A 20,855-nucleotide genomic window follows, 5' to 3' on the forward strand; every position below is an offset into this window, starting at 1 on the left:
TCAGTGCTTTGAATACATTATCCTATTTTCTTTTGACCAGCACGGTTTATTCTGAGCAAGCTGCTGTTAGTCTGTTGGGTTTTTCTTTGTAAGTGACTAAATGCTTTTCTCTTGTTGGTTTTTAGGATTCCCTCTCTGACTTTAGACAATCTGCAGTATACTGTGGAGAAGACCTTCTTGCAATGTGTCTTCCTGGGGATTGTAGAGCTTCCTGTATCTGAATGTTTAAATTTCTTGAAAAACTTCGGAAGTTTTCATCTATTTCATTAACTGTATTTTCCTAGCCTTTAAATTTTCTCTTCACCTCTGGGTGTATTTGTATATTTGTTTGCTTTATGTTGTCCTAGATGTCATGAAGGCTTTGTTCATTTTTAAATATATTTTTTTATTTTTGTGTAATTGGGTTATTTCAAAACATCAGATTTCAAGCTCTGAGATTTTCTTCTGCCTGCGCTAGTCTATTGTTGAAAAGTTTAAATGTATTTTGTATTTTCTTCAATAAATTCTTCAGTCTCAAAATTTCTATTTAGTTCTTTAAAAAATATCTTTACTTAGTCTGTTTTATCTGATATAAGTATACCTACTCCTGCTAGCTTTTGGTTTCTGTTTGTGTGAAACATCTTTTTTCATTTCTTTCAGTCTAAGTGAAATTAGGAAATTTCTCATTTATGTCTTCAATTACCTTTTTGATTTCTTTTGTATTTTTTAGAGTTCTCTTATATCTCCTTGAATTTCTCTGAAATCAGTTTTTGAATTAGTGACTTCATAAATTTCTTTTTGATTGGGTTCTGTTGCTGGGGAATTACTGTGTTTCTTTGGTGCCATATTTCCATTTTCTTATTTTCTGTATGCTTACATTGATATCTGCACATCTGGTATAAAAGTAACTGCTTCTAATTTTTTGAAATTACTTTCATAGCAGAAGACTTTTTCCTGAAGATGTACATATGTTGTTAGTTGGGTGGGGTGCTTTGGCTTTGATTTTTTTTGCTATCTGAAGAAGTACGATTTCTGTATGATCCTTCAGCAGTAGGCAGAATCAGTGGTATCTGATTTTATTGGTTGCTTAGGGTATAGTTATTAGTGAAGGCTATAGTAAAGTTTTGCTTGGGTCTAGATGGCAGGTGGGCCAGTCTTTGAGCCCCAGTGGTGGCAGAAGTGGACTGAATATACCTATTTTCAGGTCCCAGAGTGGCTTACACTGGCACCAGTGTTATTGGGTCTTGGAGGTTAACTTTTGGGCCTCCAGGTGACTTGCTCAGATGCTGGTATTGGCAGCAGAGGGCTGAACTTATGGATGAGATCTCAGGCCCCTGGTCAGCTGGTATTGATATAGGTGATGGCAGTAGCAGTGGTGGAGCAACCCTCCTAAGACCCAAGTGGTTTAGGTCAATGAGGGTAGCGACTATGATAGGCTGGGGGGCCAGTTCCCTGGCCTGCTGGTAGTACATGCAGGTGAATGTTTGCTATGATGGCATTGGTAAATTGGGGTGGCCTGAACTTAGATAGACCCTTGGAGGAATGATCAGGTGATAATGATGGTGGACTGTTCTGAGCAATTTCCAGGACCCTGGTTGGTGTACTTCGGTACTAAGGGATGGGTTCAGGTCAGCAGACTTATCCTCAGGCCCCCTGGTAGTGCCTTCAGCTGCTGGGTGTGATAGGCAGAGGTGGGTGGTTGCCAGGCTGCTGATGAAATGCTCAGGTGTGGGATGGGATGTGGTAGCTGCTCTGTGGTCTGCTACCAGGAAGTGTGGGGCCTTTCTCAGCTGGAGCAGCATTAGCAGATAGTTGTGGGGAGTACAGTCTGCTCATGCCTTGGTTTCACACCAGCTCAAAGTAACAGTGGTGGAATTTTTACTAGGGGAGCATGAGAGTGCATGGGAGTGCATGGTCTTCCCTCTCCCTCCTCAGCCCATTGGCAGCTCTGGCAGCCCCCGCCTGTCCCAAAGGTATACTGTGGGCCCCAACTGCTAAAAATGGCACTGGTTATGGGATTGCCACCAGGGAAGGTGGGGCCACTCTGTGGGGAGCAGGGTGGCTAAGTGGCTGTGGGTAATGCAGTCTGTTCATAACTTGGTCTTACAGTAGCCCATAGCAGGGCAGTGGGACTTGTCCTAGGGTGGATGGAAGTGCCCCATCTCCCCTCCTAATTCTTCAAATATCATTTTAAAATATTGAATTTGAATGTTTTTGGTTGCATTATTATCACTGTTGCTGGTAAAATTGACCCATCATTGGTCAGTGGGAATTTTTCCAGACTATTTTCTGAGTCCTACTGACATGATGGGCGTAGCTTCTCTATTATCTGCATGACAAACTGTCCTAGTCTGCTAGGCTTATCTTGTAAAATTTTTGTCTCAGACTCTGAAGCAACCATTTCTCCAAAATATTTTTTTAAATGATAAATGGCATTTAAAAATCAGACTCTGGATGCTACAGATTGCTATGTATGGTGGAGTGCTGATATGTGTTTAACAACTGACTGGCTCTCACACTTCCAACTATGTTATTTCAGGAAAGCTCTCTTTAATTAGCATTTTTTCTTTTTCCTTGCTTTTATTTTCTTCAGGAACTCCTATTTTCTAGATGTGCAGTCTTCCTTGCTTATCTCCAATATTTGTCACTTTCTCTTGAATTTTTTTATCTTCTTTTTCGATTTAAAAAAGGTTCCTTCCTTTTCACCTGCAATTTCTCTTAAAAGTATTATCCATTGTGTTTATTTGCTTTTGTATTTCTTCTAATTTACTCTTGATTTATGAAAGGATTTTTTAAAATGTGAATAGGAATTGCATTAAAATTGAATATTGTGTATGGACATTTTAACACTGTTAATTCTTCCCAGCCATGAGCATGGTATGTTTTTCCATTTGTTAACATTTTCAGCTATTTTTTTTCTTAGAGTTTCATAGTTCTCTTTATAGAGATCTTTCACATCCTTTGTTAGATAAACTCCCAAATATTTCATCATCGCAGGCTTGGCAAGGGACTTGAAGAGAAACTTCTCTGAAGAACACAGGCGCATGGCCTACAGACATATGAAAAAATGCTCATTATCCTTAATCATCGGAGAAATGCAAATCAAAACTACTTTGAGATATCATCTAACTCTAGCAAGATTAGCCCATATCACAAAATCCCAAGACCAGAGATGTTGGTGTGGATGTAGAGAAAAGGGAGCACTTCTACACTGCTACTGGGAATACAAATTAATACATTTCTTTTGGAAAGACTTAGAGATCTAAAAATAGATCTTCCATTCAATCCTATAATTCCTCTACTAGGTATATACCCAGAAGACCAAAAATCACATTAAAACAAACAAAATCACATTTGTACCAGAATGTTTATTGCAGCCCAATTCATAATTGCTAAGTCATGGAAAAAGCCCAAGTGCCCATTGACCCATGAATGGATTAATAAATTGTGGTACATGTACACCATGGAATATTATGCAGCCTTAAAGAAAGATGGAGACTTTACCTCTTTCATGTTTACATGGATGGAGCTGGAACATATTCTTCTTAGTAAAGTATCTCAAGAATGGAAGAAAAAATATCCAATGTACTCAGCCCTACTATGAAATTAATTTATGGCTTTCATATGAAAGCTATAACCCAGTTATAACCTAAGAATATGGGGAAGGGAGAGAGGGAGGGGAGGGAGGGGGGAGGTTTGGTGAAGGGAGGGTGATTGGTGGGATTATACCTGCGATGCATCTTACAAGGGTACATGTGAAACTTAGTAAATGTAGAATACAATTGTCTTAACACAATAACTAAGAAAATGCCAGGAAGGCTATGTTAACCAGTGTGATGAAAATGTGTCAAATGGTCTATAAAACCAGTGTATGGTGCCCCATGATCTCATTAATGTACACAGCTATGATTTAATAAAAAAAAATTAAATTACTTCCCAAGTCTAAGTGTTTTCAACACTGTTTGATATTGTTCTTTCAAGTCTTGTATCATTCTCTTAGTTTTGGTCTGTTTTTATGGATATGTCTTTCTGGTGTGGTTTCATTGTCTGTAGGGATATTATTCTGTCCCTTATTCTCTCTTTTTTTCTTGTAATAATGTATGGGATTTGACTTCTATTGTTCTAGTTGTTCGTTTTTATGTGAAGTTAGTTTTCTAGCAGGCTTCAGAAAAGCTTTTCAACTTCAGAGTCTCTTGTGTTGTCTTTATATTGTGAGAACTATAGTGTCTTGCATTCTGAGCTTTCCTGCCCTGTTTCTCCCCCATCCCAAGATATCTGGACCTCATCTTTCATTTTGTCCTCATTGTCTCTATCCTTTTGATTCCATCCCAGGCATTTTCTCCTCAGCATAGGGCCTTGTTCTAGGAGGAAGCCCCAGTTGATCCATTTGGAGAGCTGTCAGGGATCTTGCCTGCTCCAGCCCCTGAAATATTCCTTACTGGAATCCTCTTGTTACTCCTGTCAGAGGAAGTAGTAGGCCCTCCAACTACACCTTCTAGGGAATACTATTGGCTATTTAGGGGTTCTCCTATCATCAGGTCCATCAGATGCTACCTACTTGCTTCTTTTTTCTCCTGCACAGACATGCATGCACTGGTGGTTTGTCTTTACCCACTTGTATTTGGAGTTTGTGAGAAAACTTGCCCCTAGTTTTATTATAAATGTCTTCATGGGTTTTTGGTTTTGTTATCTGATTGTCCTGCCTGTCTTTATGTAAGGATGTGAAGAGATTAGAAGACTGTGTTGTGGATGCTGCTACAGCCACCTTCCCAAAGTCTCCAAGAACTTTTTTATTTGATCTTTTATCCTGGGTAATTAGTAAGTATATAGCACATTACTAATGAATAGGAGGAACATGGACTATACCGTTTTTAATATTATACTCTGCATAGCTGCCTAAGATGACTAGGAACTGTCTGTGATACAAATAATAGAGCTTAGAATTATTATCAAAATGAACTTCCTATGTCACAACTAAGTGAGTTAGATGACGCCTGCAGCCATAGTTTTACCTTTCCATGGACATGGTTGTGTACCTCTGAAAAAAATGCCTGAGTTCTCATCATTTACGTACAATTCCACATGACATTTCAGCCAGTTCCTAGATGCCTTGAAATCTATCCATACTTCCTGAGAGACCAGAGTTAGGAAACTCTGGTCAATAGTGATTAAGTAATAAGAAAGAGGGCAGATTAAAGGCCAATGAAATAGTATGCGTATTCTATCCTATTTGTGCCAGTGTTAGTTAAACAGTGATATCTATAGGATCTACTTCTCAAATGTTCAGATGATTCTATTTGACTCCTCACATCCAGACAGACAATCCAAGGACAGAAAAAGGGCAGTGGTTATCGGAAAGGTTAAAGGAAAGAAGATAGTTCTAAGATTCTAAAGCAACATACTTAAGTAGGGCAAATGGAGTCACGATAAACCAGGGGACATACTGTAATCATGAGTCTGAAGGAAACCTGAGAGCTCACCTGATCCACATCTTCAGATCTTAATATAGAATTATCTAAAATAACACAGAATTTCTCCTGACCATCTGTATCAGCACCTCATACTGTGTTAAATCCAGATTCTTGGGCCCTTCAGTCTGACCTCCTGGTTTCTCAGGAGGTTGGTCAGGTCCCTTCTGACCCAGTAATCAGTAGGGGGGTGCCCAGTAATCTTCACTTTAGTGATTACCTGAAAAACCACTGGTCTAAATGATGCAGAGAAGAATAATATCTGGTTTCTCAAAGGACTCTGGGTTTGGAGATGTTGCATCTATGAGCTGCAGAGTACCTTAATAGCAATAATAATAATAATAATAATAATATTACTTCTATTGCTTCTCTTCTTGTTATTATGTCTTTAAAACTTTTCCCTTTGGACACACAAAGGGATCAACAGATTTCCCAGGAATCTTTGCTGCCTACCAATAAAATAAAATAAAATCTATTGTGCCATATGGAGTGTTACATTTGACTTAGGCTGTTTTTGAAGGAAAACAGTTTTAGAGAAAAATGCTGCTGCTGCTCACATGGAGTGAGTCTTGGCCACCCAGATCCAGATGCCCTGTTAGCTCATGGTTTTGACAACAGGCCTTTACAGGTCATTTCCTTGATAGCATGTCAGAGAAATGGGCTCTGAGAAGTAAGTTTGTTCCTATGTACCAAGTCTACACTCTGAGTTGGGGAGAAATTTCCATTTGATTTCTGCCTCCAGCACGTTTTGAGAATTGGAGTCTCAGCTAGCTTCCCTAGAACTCACATTCAGGATGGAGGTGATCAGCTCACTCAGTATGTTATCAGGCTGGGCCTTCCCCTGGATTCCCAGAATGGAGTGTGTGCCCGAGAGGGATCTGGGGGGTAGGCATGGGCAGGGATCCCAGAAGGATGCATAGTTGTATCATCTTCTGCTTCTGGGAAGATGGAAACAGTCACTTCTACACCAGCAACTGCAGTGTAGGAAACAACCTTCAGTGTTTTCCTGGGGAGGAAGACAGCAAATCCCAAATACTAACCATAGAGGACCACGGGGCAGGCTGCTGTGACTGCTTCTCAGTTTGATGGAAAGTCCCCAAATCTTTGTGCCTCGATTTTTTTCAGTGCTGTGTTAGATCTGCTTAGGTAATTATCTGGAGGCTGCAATTACCTTGTGCATTTGTTTCCCGGGGCTGCCATAACAAAAGGCCACAAACTGGGTGGCTTAAAACAGAAACGTGTTTCAGTTCTAGGTGAATAATACTTGAATCATACCATGTTTTCTGTTTATTTTTTTGTAGTGGTTAAAAAGACAAACTGGGTTTGAATCATAGCTGTACTACTTATTATCTATGAGTGAACAAATTTCCTAAGCTTATTGAGCCTTATGAAAAATAACAGAAATAACTTCCTGTGGTACGCTCAGGGAGGAGAGGATTAAGTGAGATAAAAATAGGTATCAGCACAGTTCTGGGCACATAATAAGTACTCAACAAATGTTATGTAATATTACTTTTTCACTGTGCCCACTGGAGTTAAAAGTATTGAAAATATATATCCAAATTCGCCAAGTCAACTTACCCCTATAACACCTATCATATGGCAAGCAGAATTTATACTATTTCTTTCTTTCTTTCTTTCTTTATTATTATTATTATTTTTTTGCAGTTTTTGGCTGGGGCTGGGTTTGAACCCACCACCTCTGGTATATGGGGCTGGCACCCTACTCCTTGAGCCACAGGCACCGCCCTCATACTATTTCTTTTATTGCAGGAGTCCTGAGAAAGATATTGCAAGGTTTCTTCCCAAGGTTCCCTTCTCTTTTAGGTGCAGTGCCTCACGTGGCAACACCCAGGGAGGTGCTGCTCCTTGTTTTGTGACTGACATCACAGTTTCACAGCAGGATTTCATTTGAGCTCTTGCACAATGACGGCTCTGACACAGCAGTGATCCATGTTTCCATAGAAGTGAGGTGCTTACTTAGAAGGCGGATGTTTTCTTGTTGGACATCATGTTTTTAATGTCACCTCAGAGCAGCCCTTTCTCATCATCTTGTTTATTTCTCAAGGCCCTGGTTGCCCTTATGGCCACCTTCTAATTTTCACATACTCTATGGCAGTGCAAACCACACTGGTGTGCGGTGAGAGAATGTTAGGTGTGCTGCGAAAAATTTTAAAGACCGTTAATTAAATTATTTTCAGAAGAAATTCAAAGCACAGTAATTATATTCCTTTTTTTTTGCCTTCCTTTTCTGATCCACATAATTTCAGTGTGCTACGGAACTGTAACTATAGGCCCAAGTGTGCCATGAGATGAGAAAGGTTGGAAAACATTGCTCTATGCACATCTTTCCTCTGCCGTTTAACAACCCCCTTAGTAGAGTGTATGCCTGAGTTTCTTTGAGGAAGACAAAAGCATAATAATATCCCTCTCCCTCACAGAGGCAAGGCTGAATACTACCCACTGAGTTTGTCACAGGAGTCAAGGTATGTGACATTGGGTATTTTTGCACTACAAAATGAAGACTGGGAGACTTTAGAGACTCTATTTTCTTAAAGCAGACACAAAGGTAAGCCCTTTGCTGGCTCACATGTCATAAATAATCTCCTTATCCTTTCCAGGCACATTTTTTTTTTTCAGATTCAGTCACTTTACCCCTTTATTTTACCTCTACCCCCTACCTAGAAATACATTTCACAACATGCCCCAACATCTGCTAAACCATGCACATATAACACTAAAAATACTTCTGTGATGCACTTGAATCTATCCTATTCCATTCCATTCCATCTGTCTTCTGCTTATCCTAGATATTGCTAGCTACTATTACCAATATCTGGTTCTCCTCTTTCAGGTACCTGAAATGAGTACATCAGTGTCCTTGAACTTCAAGGTGAGGCTATATAACTAACTTGGCCAATGTGCTGTGGTCATGAGTGACTAGTGCCACTTTTACACTGAAACATAAGCCAGTAGGCACCCCCTCCAGCTGCCTCTTTCCTAGTTATAGTGACCCTGGGAGGACTCAGCTTGAGGGGAAGAAACCACACGTCAACACTGTCAGGATCACTGAGTTGCACATGGAGGGCAGTTGCCCCAGAGAGTCACTCCCATCCTTAGCAGCCTTGAAAGTGAGAGAAATAAAACATTGCTTGGTGAACCACTGACATTTTGGGAGTGTTCATTACCACAGTATAGTCTAGACTGTTAGTCAGAATAGGCTATTTTATTAAAAAAATTGCAGGTCCTAAGTTATTGAAATGATTCAATGACCCATAATGGATAGACACATATGGTTTGAAAATCACATTTTCAAAGGATCTGTCACATTCATAGCCCCCAAGTGGAGAGAGGGAGCTCCTTGGAGGAGGGGGAGGATATGCCAGCCCTGTCTTTCCTCAGGGGCCAGCTGACTTAAGGACTATGTGGTTGTGTGACTAGAAGGAGTCAGAACACAATTGCTTTGGCAGGAAAGGCACCAGAATCAAGTTCAAAATTGAGTAGTAGATTTAGTCTTACTGCAGAATCCTGTCCTTTAGACACATATGGATCTACATTCAGGCTTCATATATCTGTGCCTTATCCAGAGGGCTATGTGTATTGAGAATCTAGACTCCCAAGATATGGAAACAGCCCAAGTGACCGTCAACCCATGAATGGATTAACAAATCTGGTATATGTACACCATGGGATAATATGCAGCCATAAAAAAGAAGGAGACTTCACATCTTTTATGTTTACCTGGATAGAGCTGGAACATATTCTTCTTAGTAAAGTATCTCAAGAATGGAAAAAAAAGTATCCAATGTACTCAATACTATTATGAAATCAATATATAACCGCCTACACATTCATATGAATGGCAAAACATGACTATAGTCCAGAAAGTAGAAGGCAAGAGGAGAGAGAGGGAAGGGGAGGGGGGATATGGGAAGAGGGAGGGTATTCAGAGGGACCTCACCTAATGTGCATGATGCAATGGTACATTTCAAAACTATTAGAAATGAGTATAATTGTGATGGATGTGTTACTTAGTTCAATGTAAGCATTTCACTTTGCATATCGAAGCAGTACCCTGAACCCTATAAATGCATCAATGTACAAAGTTATGATTTAATAAAAAAAAATTTAAAAAAAGAGAGAATCTAGACTCCAAGGATATCTCCAAACTTATCAAAATAAATTGGTATACAAAGGCACAACTGCCACCACTGGGCTGGCACGTGGTGAGATCTGAGCCCTCCATCATGGATGTGTCCTTGGCTAGCTCTTGGACTGTACCACTGTCCATTGATCCTGCCCTACTTTCCTTTCTAACCTATTTTCCACATCCTTTCACAAGCCTTCGTTTCTGATAAATGAAATTAAGCCTAATTCCTGTTTGTTTTACTGTGTCTTGGGCCTTTGCATGCTGTTCCTTCTATTTGAATAGCTTTTCTTTTCATCTTGGCACTTGGAAGTCCTAACTTCATTTAGGCAATGCTCCACTTCAACTGCCTCTGAAGTCTCATTGATCTCTTATCACTCTCCATCTCACATCACAATTAAAGCATAATTCTCTTCCTCCTCTTGTACCTTGAGCCAGTCCTGCTTCTCTTAGCTTTTTAATCTTGGGGTTCCACATAAACAACTATAACTCATTACCCTCAAATCCACTCACTTAAAAAATAAGGTTGATTTACTAAGGCTGGCATGGAAGGCCTTTCTCCGTATCCACCAAATACTTTATAGACTTTTGTCTTTGCACCCTGTTTCTATTACCAGGAATGTCTTTCCTCTTTCTGGGAAGGCTCATTTATTCTTGAAGCCTGTGAAGTGGATTGCTACTTGCCTCTCCAACATCCTGTCTCCTTCTCTTCCTTACTATAGAAGCTACAATCTGTTAAGGTGCTCTATTTTCTAAGAAGAGTGGGTGGCCAATGAAATGGAAGAAGTTCTTTTTTTTTTTTTTTGTAGAGACAGAGTTTCACTTTATGGCCCTTGGTAGAGTGCAGTGGCATCACACAGCTCACAGCAACCTCCAACTCCTGGGCTTAGGCGAGTCTCTTGCCTCAGCCTCCCGAGCAGCTGGGACTACAGGCGCCCACCACAACACCGGCTATTTTTTGGTTGCAGTTTGGCCGGGGCTGGGTTTGAACCTGCCACCCTCGGTATATGGGGCCGGCGCCTTACCGACTGAGCCATAGGCGCCGCCCTGGAAGAAGTTCTTGAGTGGAACTTCTAGAGAAGCTTCTTTAAGCTTCCTGCCTAGAAGTTGAATGAATTGTCTAGAGCTCCAGCAGCCATTTTGGGTCCAGGAGGTAAACTTGAGGACAGACCCTATATACTAAAGATGGTAGAGAAGAAAGCTAAGAGGACTGACTGTGGGAGTAGTGATGACATCAGGAGCTCTGTTGCCAGCCATAGATTGTTTAATGTCAGATTTCTTTTACTGAGGTCAATTACTTCTATTTCAACTAATCCATTGTTTGGCTTTTACATGCAGCCAAATATAATCCTAACAAATAGATGGCCCAATTTAAGTAGTACCTCTTCTTTGTCACTACCTCTCTACCCAACTAGAGAATTTCTTTGGGGCTGCTACAGGCCTTCACTTGGACTTCTCTGGTTACATTTATTAGAAAACATCAGAATTATTTGACTATATCTCTCCTCTGCCACTAGATGGTGAGCTCCTTGAGGGAGGGAGGAACATTGTCTCATTCCTCTCAGTTTTCACAAGACTTGAGCAGGATTTGGGAAGGGCCTTATCCCAAAATATATACCTGTACCTTATTTTAGTTAGTAGGTAGTCATGGGAAATGGGACTGGGTGGGGACCTCAGGGACAGGGTGTGAGATGGTTGGGCAAGGGATTGGCCAGTGGACAGAAAGGTGGGAAAAACAGCAGCAGCCACAGATCTTGGACTGCCTGGATTTCCCAAGGGCAGTTCTCATTTGCCCTTATATTTTCCTGTATACAAGATCTCACTCCCCCTGAAATTCACTAGAAGGAGACTGCCTGTGTTAGGAATGCTTTATGTGGCCCTAACACCTTATTGAGACCCGAAGCTTCTCTCCTGAGATTGGGTACTACAGATAACTGGCTTCCTGGGTACACCTGTGAGCCTCTTTTGTGAATTCTATTCTGGTCCTCTTGGTCCTCCCAAACCATTTTGGAAAGGTCTGTTACTCTTGAGTTGCAAGATTAAATGAATGTGTGTTTGGATAAGATGCTTTTGGGTCCAAGATCAAATCTTTCCTACATGGGGTCTAGACCTCTGTCAGGGTAAATATAAAACCTGTGTTGGAGTGAGTTATGGGTGCAAAAAGGCCCCTATCTACCATATCAATACATCTTCCCAGGAGTAGAGCTCAGATGGCTACTTGGAAACTAGTGCGCTGAGAAAATGGAAAGATGCTCTTTCTATTAAAACCACTCCAATTTCATTGGCATGAACAAATATCACTTCGCTAAATAAAACCACTGGAGAGCAAATTAAACCATGACTCATGATATGATTATTCTTTCCTTGTAAAACATAATGAAGTCTTGGTAGGTTTGTTTGTGTATCTGCTTTAATAAACAGTTCCAGGGCCTTTTTTTTTTTTTTGTAGGGTGCAGATCTGGACTTCAGCCAAGCCTGTGGCAGGAGCTGTCCTCTTTGTCTTGCCACAGGAAAGGAAGAGAAAGTACCGAGTCGTTACACAATTTCGCTCTCTTAAATCAAACCTTCCATTTGCCATGATTATTTACCATTGCTTTGTAATTGTGAGCAGACAGCTGAGTGGAGCTGGAAGTCTATTCATTCTTTAAAGTGACATAAAGTGGCACTTGGAGTCCCAAACGATAATTGTTCTTTTCTCCTTGTTAATATCCAACTGCTGCTAGGGCTTGTGTGAAAAAAGATTCATTTAATGCCAGCTCCAAAAATTTCTGTGGGAGTTGGCTCTCCGCCTTTTTTTGAAACTCAATTTGAAATCACCCTCAGGAATTGGGAAGGCTGACATGAGTATGACCTTCAGCCAGAATTCCACTCTAAATATTTTAACAGGATGGAGAACTTTTCCTCATTTACATCCCTCTATTACTCAGCAGTGGTCATGGGTGGGAAGTATCGGCAGTTTCTCGGAAATATGATTACTTTGTGGACTTTTCCAGCTTAATCTGTGTCATAGGGAACTGGAATTTTGGTAAGGAAAGTGGATCTTATGAGATTTCCACCTCAACCTTATAGAACCTCAGTGTCTAGACCAGTGTGTTTTTCAACCTTTTTAATCTCTCAGCACAGTTGAACCTGTAGTTAAACTTCTGTGGCACACTTAAATTATATTGATAAAAAAAAAAAAAAAGAGTAAAAAAAAAAAAAGAATATATCCTGTGCTTTAAACTTCTTTGGAAAATAATTTAATTAATGATCTTTAAAAATTTTCATGGCACACCTAAGATCCTCTCATGGTATACCAGTGTGCTGCAACACACTGGTTGAAAATCGCTGGTCTAGACAATCTCCTAACCATTTAAATACTTCTTCAAAAAACTTGAAGCCTGTGGGAACCACTCTGTGGTGTTGGGGGGGGGCTTTGCTCTTCAGCCATGCTCCCAGGGCTTCCCTCCACACTGAAGCTATCACTTATGGCTAACCTGCCACGCCCAGCAAAACTTTCTGCTGAAAGAATGAATGATACACTCACCAGCATCCTTTGGATCTGCAGGAGGCTTAAATCTTTAAGATCCCTATTGGTTGACCACAAACAGGGTTAGGGAAGATCAATATGCACTGATAGCAATGGTCCTTTCCGTACTACGGATGAAGTCCCGCTATTCTTGTTCCCTGATTCTAGGCAACACTGTTGGTTTCTGATCTAAGTAGGAACCCAAAGTAGCCAGCTCATGCCTGTCTGACTTGCTGGCTTACAATTGCAATATGAATGGTGTCAAACATTTACTACATCCTCTGTGCTAAGTGCTTTACATGAATAATCTCCTTTAATCCCAGGAGGTCGTCTAATCGTTATCCTTACTATAAGGGTTAGGGAACTGAGGCACGGGGAAGCAAAGGAGCCAGTGCACGGGTACACAGCAAAGCAGTGTCGTACTCTGGAGCTCAGTGCAGCACGATCACGTCCTGGCCTTGGTGAGAGTCATCAGAAATGCCTCTGGGAAAAGAGCTTTGCTTTTCTGCATTCTCTGAGGCTGCTTCAGCTTCACTCATACCTGAAGCTGTAAACCCAACAGGTGAAAAAACCGGGGCACCTGGTGGCATGATTCATGGGGCTTGGATGGGGAGAACTAGTCATGGTCTGGATTATAAAGATTTTCTCTGGGCAGTTTACTGGAGATTTCCATTTTCACCAGTGGGAACATTAATATTTTTTCTCATGTGTCCCTGGTTCTTTGAGAAAAAAGAAGAGGAGAGGACTATGGAAGAGAAACTAAGATCTTTCAATCTACCCTGCCCCTTTCTCTCTATTAAAGTTTTGAGTTTCTATTTATGAGCTGTGGTGTGTTGAGCATTTTTAGGAATTGAATGCACTGTTGAGGAAGTATGAGATATGGTAAAGCCAGAACCCAGGAGAGGCTGGGATATTGGGGTTAATAATATACTCAAGGACTGAAAGATTCTCTCCTCCTTCAACCAGCAAAGGGGAGGTCAAGGACATTCTAAAGTTGACTTTAGAAGCTAGAAAGTTTTCATATTTCATATGTCATCTGTTGACTAAATGATAGCTATCATTTTGTTCTAATTGAGCTTCTTTTTTCTGTTGCTGATTTTAACAGTGTTTGCCAAGGAGGGTAATGTGTATGTGCTCTGGAGGTAGCAGTGGGAGGAAGGGTTAAGGGTCTCAACAAACCTTCCCAGGACCTGAGGGCCATGGTGAGGCCCAGAGCCTGTGCATACAACGTCAGTGGGCACAGAGGTGCTATGAACTTCCCAAGGATCTGGAGGAGGCCAAGGCAAGGATTTTTGGGCTCCATCTGAGGGCTTCCGCAGGGCCACAGACACTTGATGCCATTCAAAGCTCTGACATTACAAAAGGAGTCCAAGGCATTCTCAGTACAGGCAGTGCCCAGGCTCCCCCCAGAGTCCTGGTGCTTACTGCCTGGTGACATTCCTTCCAGCTACCAATCTTCCTGTCAGCTGGGGCCTCACAGAGTGTTCTTGCTCAGGCTAAAGCTGCCATTGTTTGGTGCTGTGGAGTGACATTCTTTTTTCTCCCCTTGGTTCTTTCCAGTTTAGGGATGCGGCTCTATCTAGATCTAAACGAATCTGGAAAGCAATCACATCAGGTTTCAATGACTGCAGCTTATATTCAGAACGGCATCTTCTAATGTCTCCCCCAGGAAACAAATAACTCAGATTAGCTTTAAACTTGTAAGAATAATGCTTCATAGTACCTGACAGACTGTGAAACTAGTGCCGACGCAGGACACCCTCGAGTCCTTACAGCCCATGTCGTTAGAAATCTTAAAGCAAAGTGAGGCTCACCTATTTCTGGACCTCTCCCACAGTGTGGGTCAGCCAAATTCTCCACATCTCAGGCCCTGCTCTATCCGGGAACCTGGGCTGGCCAGAGTTCAGGGGAGGCCCAAGAATGCCCAGCAAAGCAGCTCTAGGTTAGCACTGACTGGGAGATGGTGGCAAAGCTGATAACATCTCCTTTGTGTTTGACCTCTGTCCAAGGTGTGAATGCACCAAGCCAATGGTTTTGCTTTGCTTTGCTTCATTAGCAAGCTTCTAAACTGGCAAACTAAGATTTACTTGGTGGCTCAAAAAGTAGCCTGTTAAGAGGCATGTATCAAAGGGTGCTATGGACCAGAAGGGAAAGAATCAAATATTTCTTTACCCCTTTATACTCTAAGAAGTGCTTCCCATTGCTAGCTCTCCTTGTCGTTTTGTGTCTCATTTTTATGATTCACAGGTTACTGAAACTGAAAGAAGAACCTGAAGCAGATCACGGATTGTTTTGACTTACTCTTGCAAATTATTTTTCTTTACCCACACAATGAAGGCTCTGACTGTATAGCTATTCCTGCAGGGTTTGCAATAATTCCCAATGCTGCTGTTCGAGCTGACCAGGACAATCATTTCCCCAGACTTTGCTCAGCACCTTGTCCTTCAGTGGTGATGGAATCAACAGTGAGTGAGTTTATGGAATTGTCGCACCTATAGACCTTTGCACTTCAGATAGAAATGGCCTGGGTTAAGGGGAGCAGTTGCTGGAAGTGGACCCCAAGAGATATTTTAGAGATTAAAAAAAACTTACAGGGGATAAACTACTTGATTTTTCAAGAAAGGTTCAAAATTGCACCAACTGCTTGCTTTTAGGTAAAACTAGAAAGGCATTCTCCAGTAGATTCTGGTCTGTACCAAACAATGTCTTCCTGTAAAAGACTTGAAAGCTTTTGATTGATTTGTTTTTAATTCAGAAAAACTGAAATGGAATTAATTTTATATGTAGAGAACTGGTCATTACTTTTACTGCTGACAGGACTACAATAGGAAAAATGGAACATTTCCTTCTGAATGGAATTGTAGTGAATTGAGAACGAAAGGGCTTATGGAAAATAGCCTTGAAATGATTATTTTTGTTTGCTTAAATGCTTGATTATTATGATTGTAATCCCAGCTATACACAAAGAAAGCATGGCAAAAAAGCTAAGGCCAGGCTCCCATTTTAACAAAACTCAAAAAGCACACCATACCCTATAAAATCCAAATATCTACAGAGTTCTTGGGGTTGCTAAGTATCAGGTCCATACACAGTCCAGGTTCTTCTTGTTTGGATATTCAGGGTCAAGAGTTCCTTTTAGGCTTTCTCTAAAAGGATGGTAAACCTTGGCCCTGGGTCATTATAACAATTTATGGAAGAAAACCTGAATTTTCTTGCTTTGTATGCAAAGGTTGGCCCTCTGGATAATGACAGAAAGCCTTTGGGGGAATGCTTAATAATACATCTTCAGATGGCTCAGGGTTTTAGATGCTGGGCTCATTCTGGTCACTGAGCCAGTTTTCAATGAGATAATTTTAAGACAGCTATGGAGAGGACGCCTCCTGCTACAGAGTCATCTACCAGGTAGAGCATTATTGATGGTGACATTACCCAGTTTTCTTGTTCTTTGCTTGGGAAGGGTACTATCACCACAGAAATACTGTCACTGTAATTTCTCATATGATGGGACCAAGATGGATATGATTAATAAAATTTGGAGCCATGGACCTAAATCTAAAAATGGTCACATAAAGGACCAGAGGACTTTTAAACAACCTTGGAAGATCCAGTGGCCATCATGCCAAGTTAGACCTCTGACTCTCTGTCCAAAAGCCAATATAAATCCAATTGCCCTTACCCTTGTCCAGCCAGCACCATGGCCCCTGGGGTGTTTGGTGCACAGGGAAGCAGTGGCAAGTGAGTGGATGTTGCTGGTAGATGGCTTCTAGAGACACTCAGCCTATAAATCTGCCTCAGCCTGCGAGGGGCTGAGGCTACTTTGTAAATCCTGGTTCCCCCCAGCTGAGCTCAGTGGTAGCAAAAGCTGGGAGGCAAAGGCCCTGTGCTTAGCATGGGTGGGAGGATGCTCACAGGGCCCTTGTCTGTACCAGCTCTGTAGTGGGGCTAAACACAGGAGTTCAGCGTTGGAGGCTCAATTCACTGCCTCCCAAAGAACAGCCAGTGATTCATTGTGCCAGGAACAAGGTTGCTCCTGTATAGCTTGACTTGGCTTTTTGTTTCATTTAGTTTCAAGAATGTTTCTGAATCACTTTTTTTTTTTAACCGTCCCTTTGTCTTTACCCTTTCAGTCCCGAAGCGCTAGAAAAAGCCAAAGACTCAGACACAGAAAGCTCACTTTATGTTTGTCTTTATCAAACTTGAACTCATCCCTCCCCCAGACCTGTTCCTTCCCCCACATGCCCATCTCATTGAAAACGTCATCATCATCTACTCTCATGCTTAAGCATGGCCTCACCTTCAACTTTTCCCTCTCCCTTCCTCACCACAGCCAATCAATCACCAAGTCTGTTTACTTCACCTGCTGAAGACCTCCCTATCCAACCATCCATCCTCTCTAGCCCACAGCTCCTGCCCCTGGCTGCTGGCAGCTTTCCCTTGGGTGAGTGTAGCAGCGTCCTCACTGGTGTAGGGGCTCTGCTTACCAGGCCAGCTCACCACTTCCCCTGCATAGCCAGAGAGGTTCTTCTGCAATATTGACCAAATCATGGGACTCCCTGGTCACAACCCTATCAAAGGCTTGGAAGGGCTAACCTCATGACTCTGAGGCCTCTCCTTTAAGGTAACCGCTTGTGCTGAGCCCTCTCTTTGTTCAGCCTTCGTACTTGCTATTTCTTTTGCTTGAGTGCAGACTTTACACACTGTCTCTGATTACCTCCCTTCAGTAATTTAGAACTCAACTCAGGTCCTCTGAGAAACTTTTCCTGACCCTCCCTCTGGTCCTCTATAGCCTGCACCCATTATAACCAGGGGCACCATGCAATCCATTGTCAAAACTAGAACACTTGAGAGAGTAAAAGGTGGTGCCTGTATACATTATACATGGACAACAGGTACAACAGGTGTTAAACTGGCACTATCATAGGCAAATCAGGATGTCCCCTAATCCCTAATCATGGCATTTATCACATTAAGTTGTGATTAAATGGCCAGGTCTCCCTCCATCCTGCTTGGTAGACTGAGTTCCTTGATGACAGGGAATGTCCAATTTTCAATGCTGTGGTTTCTATAGTAGGTGCTTAATAAATAAGTGATTTAATAAATCACTTATTAAATAAGTGAGCAAAGGGATGACTGTGGCTGAAATAAGTAGGGCGGTCAGGTAGTCCCAGCCCCAGAGTCTGATGGGAAACCGCCTGTCTCTAAACCTGGCCTGCAGGCGTCAATGTCTAATGGAGCTGAGTCTTTTCTGCTTCCCCTCTGCTGAAGCCCTCAGCCACCCCGCACAGCATAGAAAAGGGATGCACCAGATTGCCCTGCTAACGTCTTTAAAATTCTGAATTCTGAAGCTCATCTGGCCGAAATGAAGCGGAGGATGGGTCCCAAGGTGTGTTCCATGGCAGACAACCTTAGGATGGTAACAGATATTATATGATAAATGGGTTCTGGGCTCCCCAAAGATGGAAATTAAGTATTTTGTTGTAAATATCTTTCTAAACACCATAATCAGGAATGTTTCTTAAATTTAGATACAGCATCCACCCCTTGTACCTTCTCCATCTCCCAGACTACATAGTCTGTGGAATCTACTTGGAGAATCAGTAAAATCATATTGCCCAGATACCTCTAGGTGGGTGACAGCTTTGGGTCCTTTGCTTTATTCATCTGACCTGACACACAGTTGATGCTCAGTAAATATTTGCATAAGGGCTGGAATGTCGTGCATTCAACTGAGGGTAGAAGTGCTTGGGGTTGGCTGGAGCCACACAGTCCTGCCAGGCCAGCACTGCAGGTAGCGCCGGAGGAATTCCAACTGGCCTAAAGAGGATGTTGGGAACGGAGTGGCCAATGAAACTCGTCTTTCACACCCTGACACCTTCTGTTTGGGCAGTGCTCTCCTTGGCTTCATCCCGTTCTGTCCCTACCTACCCAGTGTTCACTCTTACTGGGTTTGGCTGTTAGTCTCTGTCCACCAAAGGGCTGAGCTGGTGAAGATTATTCTCATCCAGTGGCATTTGCCTTAGAAGCTTCATGTTGACTAAGAACCTTCTGGCTCTACGGGAGAATAGCTTGTGGGGTGGAAGGCGGGGAGGTAGGGTTGATTCTGAGCGACAGCCTGCCCATGGCTTCCTACACCCTGCCTCTCGATCCACCTCACTAGTGAGGTCTTGGTCACATGCCAGAGCCAAGTGTTCTCCCCGGGCATCTGAAGGGGACAGTTGGGGGCCTTCCAGGTCAGCATTCAGAAAAGATAAGAGAAGAAAAAGACAAACCCAGCTCAAAACTACCCAATAATGGAGAAGGAGAAAATCACGATCAGAAGTTCAAGCCCCCTCCCATGAAGCAGGTTTCAAGTCTGTCTGGAAGAATTTTTTGCAGTGTCACTTTGCCTTTTTTCCTTCTGAGATGCTATTCCTTTTTTCAAATTAATTATGTATTACAGAATGACAGAATTTCACAAAGCTATAAGCTGACTGTCCTTTCTGATGTCTCTTTTCTGGTTTAAAAGGTGGAGTGGAGGAGGGAGTCAGGACATGCCATAGGGAAATTTGCAGCTGAACCAACATGAGCGTCAAGTGAGTCCGACTGGAGGGTCTCTCACCCCACACCTCTCCTCTTAGCTAGTGAGATGGAGTTCAAGGGGAATCTTCTGCACCTTCCCCTTGCTCTGAGACAGCCATTCTTTACTTCATTCTGTCCTAACCTGCTACACCAGCTGGAACAGTGGACGTGAAATGAGCCAGGACTTTTCCAACCATGAGATGAAGGCACAGAGACTCATTTGGCTTAAAAGACCCTCCACTGGACGCTGGACGCTGGTGTGGTGCTCGCCTGCCATGAGATAAATAGCGATGATGTGCAGCCTCATTACTTCGCATCAGGTTTTACCTCCAAGTAAGTTCAGTTCTGATTTGCCACCAAATTAGGGACACTGTTGAACATCGGGGATGTTTGTGCTTCTGAACTGCAGATGACGGCCTGCACACTCACACTGTTATTCCTACTGTACAAAGGAGGACATGTAGGATCCGAAGACTCAGGAACGTGCCTCAGTTCATACAGCTGAGATGTGAACCGCGTTCAGCCTAGCTCCAGAGTCCATGTTCTTTTCTCCATGTCCTGTATCTTGCCACCTTCTGACCACACCGAGGTCCCCCTGTCTCTTGTGTCTGCTGAGCAGCTGGGGTGGCTGAGGAATGTCTCAGAGCTATAAAATGAGGCATGTGGATCAGATGATCCCTTCCCAACCTCTTATTCTATGATTCTAAGCAAACACGTGGTCCTCTGTCTAAGGTGGATCACACCTGAGTGGAAACCTGGGCAGAGTGATCTCTTCCAAAATATAAGGTAAGACCAACCCTTTTGGTCCAAGTGGCATATGAGTCCTCTGATGCCTCTGTGCCTTGATAGCACTGCTCTGGCTGCAGCATAGGTGGTCTAAATAAAGACAAGGGCCCAGGGCTGGTTAACGCTACACCTGCTGGGGAACAAAAGTAAGACACTAACTACCCTAAGGCTGTAATTAGAGCTCTGTTTCTCTTTCACTGGGGGAGGGTTGTCCTTTAAATTAGGGAATGTGTGGGTATAAATCCCTCTTCCCATCTACCTTTATTTTGGAATATGTTTCAGGGTACACATTATATGCATTCCTCTCCTTATACATCTCTATGCTTATATCAATTCATAAATAAAATATATGACTGCTCAGCTAAAATGGACCACTTGTCTGCAAGATTCCTCCTGCAGGTTAATGTCC

General features: G+C 42.3%; 1 protein-coding gene across 2 annotated transcripts in view; it reads right to left on the reverse strand.

The window, feature by feature from the left end:
- The window catches only part of SLC9A9 (solute carrier family 9 member A9), a 678,779-nt gene that overhangs the window by 21,868 nt on the left and 636,056 nt on the right, over positions 1-20,855 (reverse strand). The window contains exon 15 of one of the 2 annotated variants that reach the window (XM_053599745.1): positions 7,478-7,607. The exons of the other annotated variant lie outside the window; for it this stretch is intronic. Within the exon in view, the coding sequence (XP_053455720.1) occupies positions 7,558-7,607 (50 nt within the window). The 3' untranslated portion in view covers positions 7,478-7,557. Of the gene's footprint in view, positions 1-7,477; positions 7,608-20,855 lie in introns of those variants that run through there. 2 annotated transcript variants of the gene reach the window in all.

The sequence above is a fragment of the Nycticebus coucang genome, chromosome 8 (genome assembly GCF_027406575.1).
Source record: "Nycticebus coucang isolate mNycCou1 chromosome 8, mNycCou1.pri, whole genome shotgun sequence".
Lineage (NCBI taxonomy): Eukaryota > Metazoa > Chordata > Mammalia > Primates > Lorisidae > Nycticebus > Nycticebus coucang.